Source organism: Danio aesculapii, chromosome 12 (assembly GCF_903798145.1).
Source record: "Danio aesculapii chromosome 12, fDanAes4.1, whole genome shotgun sequence".
Lineage (NCBI taxonomy): Eukaryota > Metazoa > Chordata > Actinopteri > Cypriniformes > Danionidae > Danio > Danio aesculapii.
The window spans coordinates 31987990-32011245 of NC_079446.1; the positions used below are offsets into that span (position 1 = coordinate 31987990).

At 35.6% G+C, this 23256-nt stretch overlaps 1 protein-coding gene across 2 annotated transcripts in view; it reads left to right on the forward strand.

The window, feature by feature from the left end:
- The window catches only part of ccdc186 (coiled-coil domain-containing protein 186), a 51377-nt gene extending 29031 nt beyond the window's left edge, over positions 1–22346 (forward strand). The window contains exons 13-17 of one of the 2 annotated variants that reach the window (XM_056469001.1): positions 2271–2351; positions 6818–6865; positions 7808–8027; positions 16757–16976; positions 20345–22346. In XM_056469001.1, coding sequence (XP_056324976.1) covers positions 2271–2351; positions 6818–6865; positions 7808–8027; positions 16757–16976; positions 20345–20428 — 653 coding nt within the window. In that variant the 3' untranslated portion in view covers positions 20429–22346. The remainder of the gene's footprint in view (positions 1–2270; positions 2352–6817; positions 6866–7807; positions 8028–16756; positions 16977–20344) is intronic. The other variant, XM_056469002.1, reaches the window with a different exon arrangement.
- Positions 22347–23256: the final 910 nt, after the last annotated feature.

The following is a 23256-nucleotide window of genomic DNA, read 5'->3' on the forward strand; positions in this document are numbered from 1 at the left end:
ACAATCTTTTTTTAAGCCTAATGTAAAGTGAACATTTATAGATGTTTAAAGGGATGGTACAAATGAAAATGACCTCATCATTTACTCATCTTTTTCTTGTTTCAAACCTTTATGAGTTTCTTTCTTCTGTTAAACACAAAAGATTTTTTAAAGACTTTTTGTTGAACACAAAATATTATATTCTCAAGAAGTAAGAAACTCATAAAGGTTTGGAACCACTTCAGGGTGAGTAAATTGTGGGTAAAATAGCATTTTTGGCTGAACTCTTCTTTTATTTTGCATTGTCAATTTTTGTATCTATAGATTTTTAATTTGGTGCCTTAAATCTTTACTTTGGCAGCACTTATTCAGATCTAAATTCTGAAGATTTTTACTGAGAGATGTGTTCATACAAATTATGGCTGAATATATACAGTAGTCAACATTCAAAGTGAACTTTTTTTTTTTTTCTAGGACAAGAATGCATGTCATTCAATAATATTTGGACAGCTTTGATTAAAAGTGATAATCCACTTTAAATTTTGACTACTGTATATTCATTCATTCATTCATTCATTCATCCATATCCGGGGCCGGGTCTCAGGACAGAACCCCAGACTTCCTTCTCCTCAGACACTTCCTCCAGCTCCTCCGGGGAGATTACGAGGTGTTTCCAGGCCAGCCGATAGACATAGATTCTCCAGCATGTCCTGGGTCTTCTACGAGGTCTCCTCCCGGTGTGACATGCCTGGAACACGTCCCTAGGTAGGCGTCCAGGAAGCATCCGAAACAGATGCCCGAGCCACCTCAGCTGACTTCTCAATGTGGAGGAGCAGCGGCTCTACCCTGAGCTCCTCCTGGGTGACAGAGTTCCTCATAAGCTGTTTATAGGGGTGAACCCTGTCCTTTCTGTCATGGCCCAAAGCTCATGATTATAGGTGAAAATAGCAACGTAGATTGACTGGTACATCGAACGCATTGCTGCTGCTGCTGCACTGATCCACCTGTCAATCTCATGTTTCATTCTTCCATGAACAAAACCCCAAGATACTTGAACTCCTCCACCTTGGGTAAAGACTTTTCTTCAACCTGGAGATGGCAAACCAACTTTTTCCAGAGGAGCACCCCAGTGCATGCTGAAGGTCCATGTCCAATGAAGCCAACAGAACAACATCATCTGAAAATAACAGGTGAAATCCTGTGGTCCTTGAACTGGACCCCCTCCGGCCCAGGGCTGTGCTTTGAAATTCTGTCCATAAAAGTTATGAACAGAACCTACGAGTACTTGCAATGCATCCAGAACGTATTCATAGCGCTTCAGTTTTTCCATTTTTTTATGTTACAACCTTATTCCAAAATGGATTAAATTAATTTATTTCCTCAAAATTCTACACCCAATATGACAATGATTTTTTGAAATTGTTGCAAATTTAATAAAAATTCAAAAGATGAAAAATCACATGTACATAAGTATTCACAGCCTTTGCTCAATACTTTGTTGATGCACCTTTGGCAGCAATTACAGCCTCAAGTCTTTTTGAATATGATGCCAGAAGCTTGGCACACCTGTCTTTGGGAATTTTTTTCTCATTCAACTTTGCAGTACCTCTCAAGCTCTATCAGATTGGATGGGAAGCGTCGGTGTACAACCATTTTCAGGTCTCTCCAGAGATGTTCAATAGGATTTAGATCTGGGGTCTGGCTGGGCCACTCAAAGACATTCACAGAGTTGTTGTGAAGCCACTCCATTGATATTTTGGCGGTGTGCTTAGGGTCATTGTCCTGCTGGAAGATGAACCGTCACCCCAGTCTCTGAAGCACTCTGAAGCAGGTTTACATTTAGGATATCTCTATACAATGCTGCATTTGTCTTTCCCTCTATCCTGACTAGTCTTCCAGCTCCTAATAAATCAAATCAAATATCTAAAAAAATAATAATAGTAATTGAAATAAGAAGTTTAAACCATCTTAATTTGTTTAGGATTACTGAAACCAGCAGTAATTTATTTAAAAAAATAGATTCACCTCATTTGCCAGCAGTGTCTTGCTTTACTTATGAACCTTCATTCTGCATATTTGACAGATGGTACAGATGTGCACGGTGGGTGGTAGTTTTATGGTAGGTCATAACCCTCCCTCAAGGTGCAGCGCTAGAATGAGGCACTGAGCAGTACAAGCACTCGGTCATCTGCCAATTACTGATGCTGAGGCATATATCTCTGCCAGAAGTGTGTGTGCTCATCAGTGTAGGAGAAGGAAAGAACTCATTGTGTATTTGTGCCCTTGTACAGCTCGGAAGAAGCTGGAGCAGGTGGAGAACGGAGGATGTGATCGAGAGGGCAGCAGTATGGGCAGCCGCTCCAGTTCCTCAGGTACATCTATTTAACACTTCATTAGAGCTGTCGAGAGACACACACACTTTGCCATTTTTATCGTTCTTACCAGATACATTCCGTAATTGCGAGTACATTTCAGACATTTTCCATTAATTTTGAAATTATGTGTAGAAAATGTCAAATATACAGTAAGCTGAATCTGTTATTAATGAAAAATAAGGCAAAATGCTTAAATGTGATGGGGATGTTTAATTCCGTTACAAATTGCTTTTTTTTTACTTTGGAATGGCCTGTTAACACTGAGTGGTACGGTACGGGTCACTTTTATCAGGCTTGCGTTTCCACTGCCAAAAGGGTACCAATGGCACATGATTGATTATAACTATAGATCAATGACAGTGCAAAATACCCTATTGTAATGTCTGCAGTTATATAAAATAAATAAATAAATAAATTCATCAAATATGAACACATACAGATCCGTAAAGTCACTGATATGATATCAATTACAAAAAAAAACTACACACAACATACATTTTGTCTTTATTTGAGTTCAAAAATAACACTCTACATATAGCCCCGTCAGTGCAAACCTCTCATCTGTATCTTTAATCTTCACCAGCACATGTAACCTATTGTTGGAAAGTAATTCCATCATTCCGAGTCCATAATAGTCCAAAAGGTAATGATAATAGTTAAACATGGCAGTTTGTTCATGTTTTAGGTTGCTAAAAAAATCGTTTGCTCCTTTGTTTTGTCGGGCTTCTACATTGTTTTTTCGCACTTCACTATTACGTTTATCCATTTCTAAAAGAATCAGATGTCAGAAGCATTTCAATAATCATGCGTATGTCATTATCATTAGCTCAAGAAGTTATTTCAAATATAGATGCGCAGTGAGCTCTCTGGAGAAAGTGAAACCACTCAAGCTTTTTGACGGCCTCGTAAAACAACAACAGGACACAGCAGATTTAGTTCTTCTTCGGTTTGTGGCTGTTCATCAAGATGATGACATGGTTTGTTTGAGCCCAGGTTGACCATGGGTTGTTATTATATGTATATAGTATTATGGTGTATTGTTTCGGCTGTGTATTTAAAAATGCTTTGTTTTCATTCTCCTGGCTTGTGTACGCGCTAGTGATGCTTCTCTTTAAACCAATAGTGTTCAGCTGCACGTCTAGCTCCGCCTTTTGGTAGCCTTTTGTCGTGCTAGGTACCCTTTGGAAAGAGTACCCAAAAATGGTACAGTACAGTTCGCTTTTTGGTACCTTTTGACAGTAGAAATGACCATAAAAGCGCACCAACCATACCACTCAGTGGAAACGAGCCATTAAACTTTTTCAAATCACTACATTTAGCAGATGATTTTATTCAAAGCAACTCATACCTATGAACACACACCCGGAATTGGAGGTTTAATGCCTTGTTTAAGGGCAACACCTCAGCCTGTGGTATTGAGAGCGCTGGTTATTTACTCCAAACAACAAGTCCAACTTTTTAACCATTAGTCCACTGCTACCCCTAATAGAGTTGACATTTTTCACCATTTTGTGCTTTAGCTTAAGATGCTTAACATTGCATGTCTAAAATAAAATGTTATATATTTTGTTATCATATAATTGTTTTTAAAAAGTGAATGAGAAATTCACTAAAACTGCACACTTACAGGAGAGTAAAGGAGAGTTTTCTGCCAGAAGAAGTGAAAATGTTTGGAGAAAGTCATATGCTTTTTCTATCAGTGCTCTTTATGCAGAGTTCAGACTGCATGATTTTAGCACCGATTTTGACCACTGACAGGTTTTGAGAAATCACAGACTGGGGCCTGAAATCGAAGGCAAATCGGTGCTCATTCACGTGGGAGAATTTGAGAGAATCGCAGATGAGTTGCCAACACCTGTCATATATTTGGCATGCTAAATATCTGGACCTGTCTGCGATTCAAATCATGCCGTGTGAAATGTGTTCTGATTGAAAATAACATTGGCGATTACCTACAGCCAATGAGAGAGCAGAATCCACTAGTGTGGGTATCTGAAGGCAGGCGGGAGGATGGGGGAGAAGTTAAAAGGGCATCTTTCCAGTATATTTGGACCCAAGAAATGGAGGGAAAAACTAGAGTAAATTTGCCAGGAGCACCTGTGTCTGTTTGACGTATCATCTGAGCAATACCACAACCAGATTGAAAAAAAGTTGAGGAGAAATTGCTAATTCATACTAATTTACATACTAATGTAGTATGTAAAATAAGTACATACTACAAGATAAACTACGTGACTTCACATTTTTTCCATATCACTTCTCACGTGTGTTTGGTTGTCTGACGTAGTTTTGAATAATGTTGTCTGCAGTTCTTCTTGTAGTAAAGTCATGCAGTGTGAAACCCCCTGTCGCCAATCCATCTTGCAGTGTAAACACAGCAACGACAGAATGCTACCCCAGATTGTCATGCAGTGTGAAAACATCTGTGACAGGACTACTTAAAAACATGCAATCTGAACACAAAATGTTGTTTTTATTAGAGAAATTACAAATAATACAAAAAATAAATGTTTCATGCTAATGTTTATTTAACTTAGTAGAGTAAACAAACAAAAAAAATGAAAATTAGATGTAAATATCACATGATAATAGAATTATGTGATTGAGGATGTAGAGACCATCAAAAGTAGGTATAGTGGGAGTCTTTAAGTTAATATTTTTAAGACCAAATTTCCATAAATACATATACAGATATTATTTTTATAGATAACTTTTTGTTTATTGTTTTTGAATAATAATAGGCGGTTTATCTTGGAGATCCAAAATGAACCTGCAATTCTAGAATCACCCATGCCCTTGTATTAGACGAGTACTGTATAATATGCATTATAGAATACAATACATTGTAAAAAATGCTGCGTTCCACACAATTCCTCCACAAATTAATAAAGTTAGCTCAATCGTTTTTAAAAATTTAAGTGGGTTGACATAAAACTAAAGGATTAAACCTTAAGGATTGTGTTGTTTCAACTCGTTTTAAATAAGTACTTTGAACAAGCAGCAAAAGTCATTTTTTATAGTAAGCTTTGGTTGTTTGGCCTCCAACATCAGTATACAAAGCATTCTCACCCCATTTAAAAGCAGATTTATTTGTCTATACTTGGATATACACAGTTGTAAGTAAGAAAAGTTTCATTAAGTAAGCACTATTTATTAGGCTGTTTACATGAGGACATCTGCAGCCTGTTTTTTTGGCTTTCTTTGTCTGACCTGCTATTTGAGAATCGATGATGAAAAGTTATTTTTTTTTTCTCCTTTTTATAATTGCGAATTAAAAATGTAATTAATAAAGGTAATGTTTTATAGCAGTGTTTGTATAATGCTTTATATAAGTTTGATATAATGCTTGACTTTTAGACCTATTGCTCATGTGCCGTTGCTTAATTAAACACACTTGGTTGTTTATTATATCTTTTCGGAAATAGTTGTAAGCAGAGTTTTTATGTGTTATTATAGCACTTGCCTTTTCAATGCATGCACATTTAAAGATAACTCATTAAAATGCATAATGAACATGTGAAATGGGGTCTTTTAAAGCATTGTACTCTTGAAAAGGCTGACCATGAATAGGCAGGTTATGTAAGGTATTATGATACTCCATTTATATTATATTGTATTGTATTGTAGAAAAGTAAAGTATAAAAATTATGTTTTGAGCTGTACTGTATTGCTAATCATATAAGTGCAGCCCTTGGTGAGACCACAAAACCAATATATAGGTATTTCAAAGATGTTTTATTTTGACATGAAAGTATGAATTTAATTACACTGAATGACAAAGAACATTTACCCATTTGTTAGTAAGACATTTTAATCAGTTAAGTGTAATAAACATATACACTCATATTTTGACATTTCATTCACAAAAGTTATTGTATACGTTAGACATGTTTATTTATAAGTATGTATAAAAATAGATTTTATTTACCCAGCAAACATATTAAATGAAAGTTAAGAGTAACTGTACTGATACAAAAGTCCAAAGACATGTGGTATTGGTAAATTGGGTAAGCTAAAATTGTCTGTAGTGTATGTGTGTGAATGAGTGTACGGATGTTTCCCAGCGATGGTTGCGGCTGAAAGGGCATCCGCTGCGTAAAACATATGCTGGATATGTTGGCGGTTCATTCCGCTGAGGCAACCCCAGATTAATAAAGGGACTAATTCGAAAATAAAATAAATGAATGAATATTTACAAAAGTTATAAGTCAAAAAGACAGTTTACACATATTTTATAAATGTATATAAAATCACTGTTTAATTTGATATGTATATATAGCGGGTAAAATCGTGAATTTACCTGGTAAATGTACAGTATCTCTAATGAGCTGTTGACATGAAGCTAACCCAAATTTTAGTAAGAGTTTTTATGTGTAATAAGAATGGAATAGCACAAGGAGAAAATACTGAACTACTGAAATGTATTTACTACTTTGTATAAAAGGCTTTTTTGGTAATGACAGCTTCAAGACACCTCTTGTATGGAGAATGGAATCACATGAATTTCACAGGTGTGAATATTTTTCCCCATATTTCAACACAGTCTAAAAGCCATGATGGTTCTGTGGGTCTCTTCTACACACTCTGATCTTCAGTATTTATTTTCTATTGGATTCAAGTCAGGTGATTGGCTGGGCCATTCTAGCAGCTTTATTTTCTTTTTCTTAAAACAGTTGAGAGTTTTTGATCATTGTCTTACTGAAATTTCCATCCTGGTTTCATCTTTCTCCGCCTGATAATGATGGGACTAATATTCATCACTGATAAAGGGCAGGGTTGCTTTTTATTTACTGAGCAATTTCAGTTGCTGTCTGGGCTTTCCATGCCTTTTACACCTCTCTTTCTTCATGTGTTTAGTACTTCTTCCCTTTGTCATTTATTTTATAACTAAATTAAATTAGTTTTGTTTTCTTTGTATGTATTAATTAATTTGATTGTTACTGACATCTGGTAAAAAAAAAAAAGTCAACAGCACATTTAGAAATATGATAATACTTATTTTACCTGCTATATATGTACATTCATACATACAGTACATGCATACATATTTGCATACATATTTGGCAAAAGGCTTGCATGCAAAAATACCAGTATAATAAAGCCGTTACAATGGTATTTTATGGATAGGCATTTCTGATATTCACGCAGAGTCTTTGTTCTACTTTAAGACAAGTTAAAGTACTGTCAAGTTTTACTAAATAAATCACAAAAAACTGATCTTCATATTTTTGCTTTGAAACCCTGTGGAATTCTGACCTGGTTTACTTTCCTGTTAGCGTGTTACTGTAACCTGCAGTGTTTTTTTGTTGAATTTTCTTTTCCCAAAATGATTAGCAGCACTTGTTGCATAAATCCTAACTTAAATCAAACCCAGAATATTTAACCCAGACCCTTCTGTTTTGTGATATTACTTTTATAGTGTGAATATAGTGTTTTGAATCTCTCACTTTCAGGCTCTCTGAATGCACGGGGCAGCAGTATGGACGATCGTTCTCCAGAGAATCAGTCCAGTTCTTCGGTGGTAGTGGTGGACAGCTTCCCAGAGGTGGACAAAGCTGTGTTGGTGGAGCGTATTGTTAGACTACAGAAAGCGCATGCGAGGAAAAATGAGAAGATTGAATTCATGGAGGACCACATCAAGCAGCTGGTGGAGGAGATCAGGAAAAAAACAAAGTGAGTGAGAGCCAAAAAATGATGGAGAAAAAAAAACGTACAGCTTAATTTGACATTTACAAATGAGACTGGCTTTGCCTGGGTGAAGTTCAAGTTCAAGCTTTGATAAAGGGCACCTAGAGTTTAATGGAAAATTAATAATGTAGAAGGATGCAGTGGCCCCAGAAAACATTTGGACGCGTAATCTGCACTAATAAATGCTTATGAGATATCAAAACATGTGGCATTTGTTTTAAATAAATACAGAATTAATTTAACCTCACATAAATGACTAAAATAAGCCCAGTATAAAACATAAGTTTGGCTATTTTATGTTTTCAGACAGATTTGTGTGTCCAGATATTTGTCAGTGCCACAAAGTGAAGATTTTAGCATTGGCAACTCTCCTTTCCGCCTGCTAGAATTTTGCTGGCCATTGTCTCTCTCTCTCTCTCTCTCTCTCTCTCTCTTGCGTCCTCTCTTTCTCTTTATTTTTGTTTTGCTGGGTTTTTTCCTTTATTTATTTGTCTAGTTTTTCCTGACCTAGGCTTGTATCTTGCATGTCTTACTTTCATTACAATAGGGAATCTGGCAGACATTCATCTTTTTCTTTCACACACACGCACAGAGAGCTGAACTGTGCTTCTGACAGAGAGGTCTTGGCAGTGATATTTATAGCTATCAGTTCTTGCGGTGATGCGTCACAGAGGTTGCTAATGATCCCTGATACATATTCATACGCACCTCCGTACATGAGGAATCAGGCCTCTGGTGCACATTTCGACCCCAGAAGAAAGCCTCTTTTTGCAAAACAAAGTGAAAAGGATTAGAGAGCACTTTGTTTTTCGTGATCAGTCTTTGAATGAGATTAATAATTGAACATGCTGCAAAAGGCTGGGTTGCCGCTACCACTTCTGCCATTTCTGTCTCTTTCCCATCACTTTTGAGTAATGATAGGCCTTGAATTGGTCCACCTGCACTAGCCCACATTCATTACTTCTAATCAACGACACATCCCATTGAGGTCAGGCTTAATTTAGCCTCCTTAGCTGATCTTTAGCCATTACATGCAGCTGAGCTTTCAGATTGGCTAAGCAGTGGAACGTTTCCCAGTGTTTATCGTCTGTTGCTATTCAAGTGATTCTTTGACACACTGGAAGGATACATCACGCCATTATATCATTCAAGGCTCAGTGGAAATTGATTACAGCATAAAACCGAGCTTGATTTAATAACGATCCTTTGATTTAACAGCATGACTACACCTAGCTTAGGATTTCCATATATCTCAAAAGAGATAAAAACAGAGTATACTCTATTTCATCAAGGACGCTTGGAGGAAATCTCTGATGTTCTGGAATTGATACCAAGTGCCAGTGGATTTGCATGTGATTAATGTTTCTGGAAGTGGTGCATAAATTATTACTATATTTTGTGGGGCTTGCTAAATTTGAACACACCTCTAACCTTAAAGATTAAAAGGTTAGTTCATCCTATGAAATAAAATTGTCTCATCGTGTTCTTTTTGTAATATTCCAAACTGATAAGTCTTTTGTTCATCTTTAAAACACAAATGAAGATATTTTTAATATATCTCAAAAGAAAAAAAAAAACATTACCATTCCTCTGACACTTCAAAACATTCATAAAGAGATTTAAAAAGTAATTCACATTAATCAAGTAGATTAATTCAAGACTTTTAAAAGAGATGTGATCATTTAATGATGAACAGATTTAATTGTGCCATTTATTTATATACAATCATTGATCAGTGAAACTTAATTTTGTGCTTGACACCCAAGAAAAACCTCATTACATACAAATTACAAACAAAAAAATGTATCTAATTGTATTTCATGCATCAAGCAAGCATACTTCTGTCATAAAATTTGAATTGATAATGTTTCATTTGGATTAAAGCATAAATTAAATCTGTTTATCTGTTTATAAACTTATCATTACACTTCTGAGAACATTTATTCAGTTCAGTTCAAATGGTTTTATTTTTAAAATCTTTTCTTAATGATTTGAAATTTTCTGAGTTTGGGGTGAATTGGCATTCTTTGAAGGGACAGAATTTATTTGGGTATTGAAGGTAGACCAATTTCTTATGGGTTTGTAACGTCATGATGGTCAGTAAATGATGACAGAAACGTTATTTTAGGGTGAGCTAATCCTTTAAAGTTTAGCATGAACAAATTGTATGGTTTGATGTAGAGAGGTATGCTATTACTTTGAGAATTGTGTCTAGTGGATGATGAAATGTGTGGAGAAAAAAAATAATTGAATGTCCAGACTCTGAACCCTCGGATTGTCATGGCATCCCTGAGGACATCAGAAATGTTGAAGGGATAAAATATCATTGGAACATTAAAAAAAAAAAATCATGGAAACATTGTCAGGTTTACTTCAAATCAACATTGTGACAGGTTTTGCACAGGAAATATGTAAGACTGGCTTAGACATATTTTCAAAAAATGAAATTATATAGTTTGATATGCTGGACTCTGGCTAGAAAGGCAGGGTATTTTGTGATTCATATTTTCATATCTGATCAGACTATTGCATCTTTATTGAAATGGGAATATGCTGTCTAGATTTATCTTTGGTATGATCGTGGATGTGAGCTTTCATCTTTACAGTTGAGTTGTAGTGCTACAAAGTCACAGTTCCCATAAAACACACATATTTGTCACATTCTATAGAGCTGACAAGAGTAGACAGCCAAACTCTCTTGTCTTTATTTCCCCTAGTCAGTTGTGTCGGTTTTTCCTGCTCTCTCCTGGTGTTCCCGCTGTATGTCTTTCGCTCTTTCAGCCTCTAGGCTGTGAGAATTAGGCCATGCCACTGTGCTTAAGCTAAAACTGTGATCTATTTTATACAAATAGGTCTGCAAATCAAAGTCAAAATGGTGTCAGAGCTATGGCACAGTGTGTAGTACAGCTGTTTTGCTGTTACACGTTTTGGGTCACATCCTCGCCTCTCTTTTCCTTTCTTTACTCTTAATTCTCCACTGTCTTTGATAATAAAATTATAAAAATGTCAGACCACCAAACTGTGGTGTGACTTGCACCAGAAAATGGTGCAATTTAGAATAATTTGAAGGCATTTTCATCTGAGTGTGCATGGACTTTAATTTACTCTCATTTCATTTTGTTCATTTTGTTGTTTTTGTTAAATCCTACCATTATGGAGCTGGGATCCATTTGGATCCCATATTAGTGAAAGGTAAGTTCATCATTTTTATTTCTCTTTCTTTTGTGTGTTTATATGAACATATATACACTCACCGGCAACTTAAAGGGATAGTTCACCTATAAATGGAAATTCTGTCAACAATTACATACCTTTGTGTTGTTTCAAAAAGCCCCCTCGTTCATCTTCAGAATACAATTCAAAAGTTTTTGGATGAAATCTGAGAGCTCTCTGATTTTCTATAGACCGCAATGGTCCTGGCTCCAGAAAGGTACCAAAAGACAAAAACAGTCCATATGCCACAGTAGTTCAATCAGAGTATCGTGAAGCTACGAGAATACTTTTGTGCACACATAATACAAAATAACAACTTTATTTAATACATTTACAATCACTGCACTGATGTATACCTCAGATGTCCACGGGTGACTTCCTCTGTTTGAAACAAAGTACAGGTATCCAAGGAATAAAACTCTAGTGGAAATGTGCCCTATATTGACACTGAAGAGAAGAAACTGTTAAATCATTATGTTTAGGTTTTCTTGTAGCTTGGTAATATTGAAAAACTGAAGAAATATGGCCTGTTTGAGGCTTTTTAAAAATTTTGTGTGTGTGGTATTTTGGTACTTTGAACAAGTTGGAACCACTGCTTTAAATGAAGGATGAGAGAGCTCTCAGATTTCATCTAAAATATCTGAATTTGCATTCCAAAGATGAACAAAAGTCTTAAGGCTTTGAAACGAGTCAGTAACGTCACGTGCCATCAGGATCAGCAGGCTAGCACAGAAACACCATTGAAAATACTGGAGTAAAATAAATGTTTGTAAAGACATGGCGTGGGAAAATGTAATTTAATTCAGTGCTTTTTGTACAATCTGAGACCCACTTTAAAGCGTATATCAATCAAACAGTGGAGAATTTTAAAAGAAAACAGACCTTAAATGTGCCAATTTTGTAACGGCATACAGTTCACTGGAAGTGCTTGACACAGTTTACTGCAAAATAAAAGTCCTTCTGCATTTTTATTTACTTAATTTTTTAAGGCAAGTTGTTTACTCGCTTTTTAGATAAAGTCAACGAATAGTTTTAAAAACAACAGGTTTACTCACTTATTTTAAATAAAGAAAACTAATCTTTTTTTTTTTTCATTTATTATTTTTTTTCCAGTGTGGTGGTATGTATTTTTGGCACACGTTATACTCCATAGGATCAACTGAACTACCTTCAAACACCACAGCCTTCCTGAATAATTTTGCTGAAAATGTCCATTATGACCACTGTGTACCCTTTAGTCAAATATTAACATGCTGCACTGTAAAAAATGCTGGGTCCCACACAATTGATTTGTGCATGGAAAACATGAAGGAATTAAGTTAACAAATTAGTTTTTACAGATGTAAGTTGATTGAGCATAAAATAATGAAGTTGTCCTCAAGAAAACCTCAAGAATTGTGTTTCAGCTTATTTTACATAAGTAGTTTGAGTAAACAACAAACATAATTTCTTGAGTGTATCTCAAAAAGCTCAAATAATTGCGTACTAGTTTGTGTAATGCTTCTGAGTTCCCCATATTCCCTTGGCCTCCACAGTCACTGGATTCCAATCCAAGAGAGCACCATGGGATGTGGTAGACACTAGATTTTCATCATGAATGTGCAGGTCTTGTGATGCTATCATGTGAACATGAATCAGAATCTCAGAGAAATGTTCCAGCACCTTGTTAAATCGGAGAAACTAACTAAATAAATAAATGAACAATTAAGGCAGTTCTTAAAGTAAATGGGATCCAAACTGCTCCTAGCAAGGTGTTTTTAATAAAGTGGCCGATGAGTGTATGTGTTCATCTTTTTGTAGAATCAAGATATCACAGAAACTTTGTGTGTGAATTGTGTTTGTTTCCTGTCACTCTGATCAATAACAAGTGTAAGATATTTTGAGTCATCAGGGTGAACAAAAAAAAATATTTAAAAGTTTGTTTAATAGATGCCTCAGTGTGTTCGTTTTAGATTCAGACAATGAAATGAAAGAGAGTTCATCAATTCAGAAAGCACTTACATTTCTTTTTTTTTTTTTTTTTTTTTTGCTTTCAAATGGAGACCTTTAGCCTCATGTCCTCTAATGCCTTTGTCTCGAGCCATGGTCTGAAGAAACCATTAGAATCGAATTCTGCCTTTATTTGGGCCATGCGTCACTGCAGAGAAAATAGATTTCAAATAGCAGTGGCTGAAGAGAGAACTCTATCCTGGAGACTGAAAGATAATCTTTGTCACAACACCATCCTTTATAAAAAACAGTTCAGGTTGTTGGGTTTTTCTCTCTCTCCATTTTCTGTTCCATTATATTAATTTGCCAACAGTAGTGACCGAGATGATAATTTCTTTAAATTTCCAACTTACTGCTGTGGTTCAAACTGAAGCACTTTAAGCTGAGTTAAGTATTTTATAACTCAAGATTTTTAGGGTCTCTAAATATTTGCATATCATTTCTGGTTCTGGCAGATCTTAATTTTTTTTATATGTCTGTTTCAATATCTTAGTGCTAAATTACACACTATTGTTTCATCTTAAATAGCATTTGGAATTTGAACTAGAAAATGAGAAATTATAATTTATATATATATATATATATATATATATATATATATATATATATATATAAAATAGATTATAGTTTCATATTGATATGTAGATGTACAGTGCTGAGCATATATAAGTACACCCCTCACAAATCTCTCTTTAAAATTCATATTTTTAATAGGAAGCTATACAATATTATATTTGTGCGTATACATTAGATTAGTCAGTACTGAAGCCAAATCTGGAGCTTATCTAACAACTTACGATAACGGCCCAAAGTACACCAAAATCTATATGTTATAGAAAAATATTAAATACAAATTTAAAAAAGGGGAAAAATCAAGAAAAGAAAAAAAATGTAAAAAATTAGTTGAAATTTTGGAGGTTGTAATTTTTTTTGCAATATTTTGCTTGAATTTAGTTGTATTATCTTTCAATTTATAAATATGTTTGGTGACTAAAATAATAATTTAATAAAAATATCTGTTTAATAAATCTGTTTATGATGGTGTCAAATGCACCAAAATATTCAATTCAATTCAATTCACCTTAGGTCAAGGTCATAGTAAATAGTAAATAGGAACAGTGTAATTCAGTTTTTAGTGTTTAAGTTCAGTTCAGTTGAGCTCAGTTCAGTGTGGTTTATTAATCACTAATGAGAGTCCAAATATTGAAGAGCAAGTCCAACGATCCAACGATGCGCAGCTCTATAGATCCTGAACCATGCAAGCCAGAGGCGAAATATATTGCCTATATTCACTGAGAAATGGAGAAAAATATTCATTTTCAAAATGGGGTGTACTCAATTATGCTGAGCACTGTATATTATATATTCGTGTAACTGTTTCTTTTTCTGTGCTCTGGTGTGCTTTAATTTCTCTGAATGTCATTTTAATCCAAGTAACCTCTACGTTTTTACACAATTTCCATTTTGGTTTGACTAATTGAAAAATCTTTTGGATATTAATTATGCAATGCCTTTAACCCAAAGACCCTAAGTCTTAAATCAAAATCAAGAAGCTGGTACTTCATCTTCTCTTAGTAGATTACCACTATACTCATTTTCTAGTTAAAACCCATTAAATCGATTTTCGGTTTTCAAAGAACTCCTTGTCCAAAAATGACAATGGCATAAAAAGCCGTTTCAGTCAAATAAGTGTCACATAAAATATAACTTACGAGACAGGCTAGGATTTAGCTGTGAAAAGTCTCCTAATCTATTGTTTGTGAAAAGCATTCATCATTCAGACTGAAGGAGATCGAGAGAGAGAGAGAGAGATGTTGATGAGGTGGTTATAGTTAATGGGCTCCTTAAGGCTGCCGTCTTTTTCTCTGTCACTGAGTTCACTTATAACGTCATCTTTTTCTTCACACTGAGGATAAAATATGACAACAGGCTCTATGACTCTAGGTCAGAGGTGCCCAAAGTAAGGCCCGTGGGCCAAAGTTGGCCCACCGTAACCTTTGATTTGGCTCACCATCTCATCTGAGAATGATGGAGAGGGTTGGGGAGAATGCCTTTAACAGAGATCGTCATTTCAAATTTGACGTAACCTTTTTTTTGTTGGTTTGTTTGTTTTATTGCTGAGCTACAAAATAAACGGGCTGAAATTAAATGTTTTAATTAAATGTAAATAAATATGTTTTTTCCCAGTGTTGAGTTGCAGCTGGATGGCATCTGGTGCATAAATCATATGCTGGATAAGTTGGCGGTTCATTCCGCTGTGCCGATCCATGATTAATAAAGAGACCAAGCCGAAAAGAAAATGAATGAACGAATGAATGAATCTGAGTTTGTTGACAAATAGAGGACTATGCAAAAAAAATTGTGTAACTCAATGTTATAAATGAGATGGTTTTTGTTTTTACTGTAATAGGTTCATTATAAAATGCTAAAAAATTATACTGTATTAGTTAATATAAAGCAATTTTTTCTAGTAATTTTTAAACATTAATAAATAAATTAAGAAATTACCCATGGCAACTGTATTTACCTTCAGCCCACTAGCCTCAATTAAGTTTGATTTTTTTTTTTCCTTCATGAGAAAAGTTTGGGCACCCCTGGTATAGGTTTAAATAATGAAAAAAAAATTGCATATAAGTAGCGCTGTGCAATATATCGTTTCAGCATCGGTATCACAATGTGGTCATTCATAATAGTCACATCATGAGTATACGCAATGTTGAGTTGTTGTTGGACAATAATTTGGACACATTTCTTATGTGTGTGAAGCAAGTATTTGCTGAGATTCCAGTGCGTTTGTTGACCACCAAACTATGTGGTAAAGGCATGAGCTTTTTCCCCATTCAAAACTTTACGAGTGACATGTCTTGTGTATTCTATAGTCTTTGGTTAGATGGGAAAAGGGTCATGTGTTTTGTTTTGTTTTTTTAACCCAGAAATGTAAAAATAACTTGTTTTGGAGTACAGGCATGGGCCAGTATATGTTTCTGACGGTATTATTACCTTGGATAAAAATATTACGGTTTCACGGTATTGTGATTACTGCGCTAAAATATATTCTTTTTAAGTGTCTGGGTGAAAAAACAAAAAGTTTTTCCCCTTTGAACACAATATATTTTATTGTAAGAAGCATTTAATATACTTTGTAACATGTCAGGCTAAATAAATCATTGATTCTGCTGTCTTCATTCCTTTTAAAAACACAGATTTCTTTACAATTTAAAACGGCATCTTTGGATATCTTTTTTTGCTGGAGATACCATTGTCCTAAAAAACTTGGTGGTTTTAAAACCTTGACTTTTCCAAACCGTGGTATACCTTAAAAATGGTTATCATCCCACAATCAACCGTTATCTTCCTTCCAATACATTGATAACTGTGAAACCATTATATTTTTATCCCAGGTTATCACACCGTAAGAATCTTACACCAGTCCATGCCTAGCTGCGTGTGCTTTTATGTGTACACATTTGAACGGAGTCAGCAATTCAAAACTATGTGTGTATTTCTTGCAGGATTATCCAAAGTTATGTGCTTAGAGAAGAGTCTGGAGCTCTGTCTTCAGAAGCCTCCGATTTTAACAAAGCCCACCTGAGCCGGAGAGGAGGCATTATGGCCTCGCTCTACACCTCCCACCCTGCTGACAGTGGCCTTACTCTCGACCTTTCGCTGGAAATCAACCGCAAACTCCAGGCTGTGCTAGAGGACACCCTGCTTAAAAACATCACACTAAAGGTAAAAACCACAAGCTACACTAATGATTCTTTAAAGAACCCATGATTGTAATGAGAGTTTTCTTGTTGGTAGACCCAGTCTGTTCATTTTTAAGACATTTGTATGCTACTGTACATTTAAAGATGAGGTCATGCATTTCAGCAAACATTAGAAATGCACTGAATTTTTGGTTGATGAACATTATTAGCCGAAAATGGCATTCGCTATGAAAAAGGTTGCACTATGAAACCCATTTAGTACAATGGCTTGTGCTGAGCAAGCAAGTAAATGGCTGCAGTGTAAGACTGATTAATAAATTCAGATATTTTGTACATTTAGATAAAAATTTATACTTGGTGCCAGAGTATCGATAATGTATCGCGGCTGGAAATATCACGATAAATCGACATAATGATATTTTGTCCCAATCCTAGCATCGACCAAAGCACAAGAGTAGTGGAGAACACTGAAAACTACATTGAGTTCATGCCGCTGTCAAAGTTCAAAATAGATCACTATTCTATTCTGTGGATATTGATAATGTAATCTGTATAATTGAAGTTAAAGAGTTAATTTTTAAAAGTCTTACAAGATTACTTTATATTTAATCAGATAATAAATAATTATTGCACAGCATTCTTTGTTTTGGCTTTTCGGCCATGTGCTTCTGTTATTTTTGGCCATTTTTGACGGAGGGACAGAAGCATTCCTAACAAACATTTATAGATTTATGCAAAAGTCACATTAAATCTGAAAGCTTGCTTTTGGTCACTGCAGAAAATTGTGTGACCGACTTGAATTTGAGTGCGATCTTATAAAAGTAATTTTAATTCCACCAAGATCGACAATAAAGCCATTGGAAATTTTTTGAATGCAAGAAAACGTGACAGAGTTTGTTATTCACAAATGTTTTGTGCAATAATTAATTTAGTGCATAAAGTATCTTTGGTACTTTTGGTGGGAACATTTCACACATGCTGAAATTGCACTTTTGTGCTTTGCGTAGTAGTAAATCATGCCTCTGGAAACAATAATAATGCTGACTGCTGCAACAAAACCTACTAACCTACAACACTGAAACCGCAAAAAGGTCATTGCATTATTTAATCACAACCAAGTCTACCATATGGTTTAATTCATGCAGGCGTAAAGGCTCTGATATATTTATAAATGTAAAAATACTGCAACAGCATGATCATGCGTTTAAGGTATTCTAACATACAAACTAACCCCTACACCATTGCATGAGAGAATAGCATGCCTATTATTTTAATTCTTACTTGATCACGTTCAATGATTATTTCAAATAAGTGTTGAGAACAGTATTAAAAATCGACAAGGCTATAACATGTATTGTCATCTTATTGTCAGTATAATATTAAGATTCTTCACTATTTTGAATAAATGGTGGAGCTGCCCTCCAGTGGATCAACCTTCAACAGTGGCATTTGTATGAAACTGAATTAACTAAACTGAACGTCAATTGAGACATTTGCATTAAACTAAACAGAATTGGTTGCGGTTTAACTAGAACAGAGACTCCCAAACTAGGGCCCGTGATTTGGCCCACCATCCCATCTGAGAAGAGAGAGAGATTGATGGGGATGGTTTAGAGATTATCATGTCAAATTTCATGTAACCTTTTATTTGTTTGGTTTATTGTTAAGCTACAAAAAAGTTAACTGAAATTAAATGTTTTAATTGAAATGCTGTAATTTAGTTTAAATGTACATACAATCACCCAAGGGATAGAGGACAATGCAGAGACTTTAGTGAGCAAATCAAGGCAAAGGCAGATTCTGCTTGACTAGTGTATTCAGCATTGAACTCCACTGTGTTATAATTGTGATTGTTCATGTTTTTATTGCATTAAATTATAATTTAAAAAGTTAAACTGCATTAGTTAATACAATTCAATTATTATATTATTATTCAAATATTATTAAATAAATTCAGAAATTACCTATGGCAACTTTAATGTAGAATAGTTTGGTATATTTATCTTCGGCCCACAACATTCAATATTTGTTTTTTAGCCCTTCATACAAAAAACATTTGGGCACCCCTGAACTAGAACAACACCAGCATTCTACCACTGCTCTCCCGCCTGTTTGATTTGCTGGAATCTTTCCACAATCTGAAATATTGTTATGGCTTTTATTCGCTTTTCCTCATCTTTGTTAAGCTGCTTTGGCACAATCTACATTGTAAAACGAGCCATAGAAGTAAAGATGAATTGAACTGAGTTAAAGTAAATAATACAAACATAAAAGTGCATTTTAAATTTTACAATTTATGATTCATAATATTAAACTGAAGATTGGTGTTAATTTTAGCATTTGCTAAAGATTACATTTAACAATCATTAGCATTACATGATGGCATAGAGGATATAAACATAATACACTGGATATGAGTATTGACCTTATTCCTCATGTATGAACAGCCATTGGAATTATATTAGCTCGAGACTTCTGGTCTCATTCACTTCCAATAATTTTTAGATGCTAAAAACAGCGAGTTATACTGCTTGATGTTGCAAACTGATATTGTCTTAATATATTATTCTTGTTTTTATGTATAATTATTAACACTCTTGTTTGAAGAGCAATAACTTTGACTGTTTTCTGCCATTGGTTATTCCTAGTCATTTCTTCTTTAAGCAACTCAATTGGAAGCTCTAAAACAATCAAATAAACTATATAAAACCTAATAGATAAATCTTGAGCAATAACTGATATGGTACCAGTACCTCACTGAGCACAAAGTTAATCAACACCTAAAAGAAGAATTAAATCCTGGTATTTCTATATGCATTTCAAACTCAACCTTTCACAGCACACGTTTGTTTTTGCAACAGTGTGACCATATATAGCCACACTAGGTGTTGATATATTGAGATTAGTGTCGAGTTCCACAATGGCATCCGCTGATGTAATTACAATTATTAACCTAAGCTTCTGCGTAACTGGATTCCTGGCGATGGCTATCAGAAGAAAAGCAAATTTGGTTGCTGATGGATGACTGTTAAAAGCGTGGGCAAATTCCCATGGTGGAAGTGACCAGTTCTCGGTTCTAGAGCCACATTCAGGTCACAACAGGGACAGCAGCTTTCCACTATGAGAGAGCACATCAGCTGGGAGATCAGAGAAATTAATAAAGTGTGTTTTGAGGACAGAGCGCGAGGGTAACGCAGAGCTCCGTTCCAAGCACAATGGCAGGATTAGCGTCTTAGCATGAGATGAACAGGAAATCATACCATTTTTGAAGCAAAACAGGCTGAAATTGCATGATTATCCTAGCTTACATGCTCGCTGTGCACAGATGTGTATGAACAAGCATTATAGCATCAGTCCTCACAGCGGTTTTATTTGTGTCTCTCGCTACAGGAGAATCTCCAGACGTTGGGTTCGGAGATTGAACGACTAATCAAACAGCAAAGGCTGCCGGATGATAAAGCCGGAAGGAAGTGAAATCATTGGAGGAGGAAGACTGCTACAGTAAACAGCACATTCTGTCCAATCGAGCCCGTTACGAAACCATGTACTCCGTTTGGAATCAAAACTGTGCTTTTTTTTTCCCCATCAGACAACTTCAGTCTGACAAATACACTGGAGGCACAGTTTGCGATCTTTGAGATGCTTACATGACAATTGAATGGAATGCAAAGAGATTAACAAGATTGGCTTTTATTCACATTGTGCCCAATAACTATCCAACTTTTCCGTCCCCCATAATGCAGCCTCGATGAGTGGCGGTCGTCAGGTTCAGAGCAGCACTGCAGTCCTAAATGCAACACCCTGAAGTTGGGTAGATGAGAGAATATTCTCATCAGTGTGACCTCACTCACTTTTGAAGAACAAAATGTCCTGGACTAATGGAGAAACGCAGATTCTGCAGCTCTTTATAGAGCCTTTCAGAGGCTATTCAATGCATCGTGGGTTAATGGCCGCTTCTCGCCGCTCTCATTTCCCCCCCTCTTGCAAACGTGCCAATTAATGAATGTATTATGTAATGAAAAGGACCCTTGCGTGTAAGACACACAGCTCTGACCCGGGAGTGTGGGCAACATTCCTCATTCACACTGCTGCTCTGTTTCTGCTACACCCGGATAGCATTATCTCTCGCTAAGCACTTAGGCGAGAACGGCCATGCCAAAAACTACAGTAAAATACATTAATCAGACTGAATAACTACATCTCAGAACTTTCAATTCATCTAGGGCTAGTCTTAAGGGAGCTTGTGGATTTATTATCAGCTCGTTCTCTTTGGATTAAGTTGTAATTAAATATTATTTTTGCTTCCCCCCCCTTTTCTACCTCTTCTTATGGTTTTTTTGTATAAATGTTTTTATTTTTCTGTGTTCTGTCTCTCTTTTTTAAAAAAAAAAACATTAGTTTACTAGTGTGGATGCATTTTTTTTTGCTCCCAATAGATACAAAAGTATAACTTCCCTGTGAAATGAAGAATAATATGTATATATTAAGGGCAAAAGTGCAATTTTAACCCCCCTTTTTGTTTGTTCGGCTAAGTCGTAATCACCCCGGCCAGCGTCCCATTAGAGACTCCAGCAAAACACCCGATTTCATGGCGATGTAACATAAGGTACGCAACTTCATACAGAGTTGAATCCATTCCAACCTTTGAATTGTGACCGCCTAAGGCATCGCTGGTTTGCTTTTCCCTTCTGTCTCTTTTTGAAGCGATGCATGATGAAGAATCACCCTATCGGACTCCACTGATGGATTTACGCCTTTAGAACTTGTAGGCAGCCATTTGATGATTGGTAGATCGCAATCATTTTAGTGCCATCTTGGGTTTCCTCCCACTTGAGCCGCTATTGAAAGTAAAATCACACCCGTGCACTGTGATAAAGGGTTTATAATAACTTGACATACCGCTATATAAGCCTGTCAAGGTCATATCAGCCGTTCCAACATTGAGAGCCTGTGCTGTTGCTCTCAACACTCCCAAATCCCAAACACATTGCAGACATTCCGGAAAACACAGGATGAAGGAAATGATGCAATGCTTGCAGTAAAAATAAGCATTTACACAGAGCTCTTATTAGCAAAAATCGAGACTCTCTGAATCTGTTGATAATTTATCGGTGTGCTTTACATTCATTATTTATTTAATGTCTCAAAACAGACGAAAGCTCTCTTGAAGTGTGAATGTTTGTGAATGGCCAATTGAAACTGAAGAAGAAAAAAAAAATCACGTGTTGATTCTGTCTCTGGTTCGTCACTTGTACTCTGCTTGATTGTATAGTGAGTGAAACTGTGATTATAAATTTGTAGATATATTGTACAATGGTCCAATGTTTTTAAAGTCTTCTGTATATACGTATGGCCTTTAAAGCGGATTAAATGAAAATATTATGATCACGCATGTCATTCGCTTCTACATTTTGTACATACAAGAGTAATTCGTATATGTAAGTTTTTGACTCTTCTTAAACATAAAAATAGCATAATATGTTTGCAGATATTTAAGAAACATGCCAAGTGAACATTCTTGTTTATCTGAAAAACAATGCTGAAGTCAGATATTCTGCTTTAAAAATGTGCGTTCCGTGCCGGAAAGTCTGTCTTTGTTTTGGTCCCTTTAACCTGCCCAATGCCACTTTACTCAGTTATATTTCAGCATCCCGGGTTACCTTTGTGGTAAACGGAGTATTTCATTCATTCAGTCAGGAAGGCTCTCAAAGTGTCCACGACCAAAATGTGACCTCTGGTGGACAGTAACAGCTTCTTAAATGAGATATGGATTCAGAGTTCCATATGAGGTGGTTTATTAATTAGAAAAAAGTATTGTAACCTCGTGTCCAAACAACAAGCTACGTGACAAGATTTGCAGTGATAAGCAATTTGGCTGTTTGCAGCAGACGAAACATGACAAATTTACATTTTTTTTATTAAAATTTTAGTGAAGAACCACAGACACCCGCATCATGAAATGCTGAGTTTTTTTCCACCAAACGGCATGTGGTATTAAATTCCATTAAAACAACACTCTTCCAGCAGTTCATACTCTCATCCAATATCTAGTTTGTCATTGAGGACATGCGTAAAATGTTCTTGAATGAAAGTGAAAGTGCCAAATTGCAGTTAAACACCCGAAATTACATGAAACTCTGGAGGAAATTGGATAGCGTGGTGATGCAACGACATTAATCGAATGTGCTATAACTAGGGCCAGATGGAATCTGCGGACATTTTTTGCTATTTCTGCACAGAATTGTGTTAAAAATCTACGGATTTATGAGGAATGGTTTTGGGATAACTAAAACTTTAATATA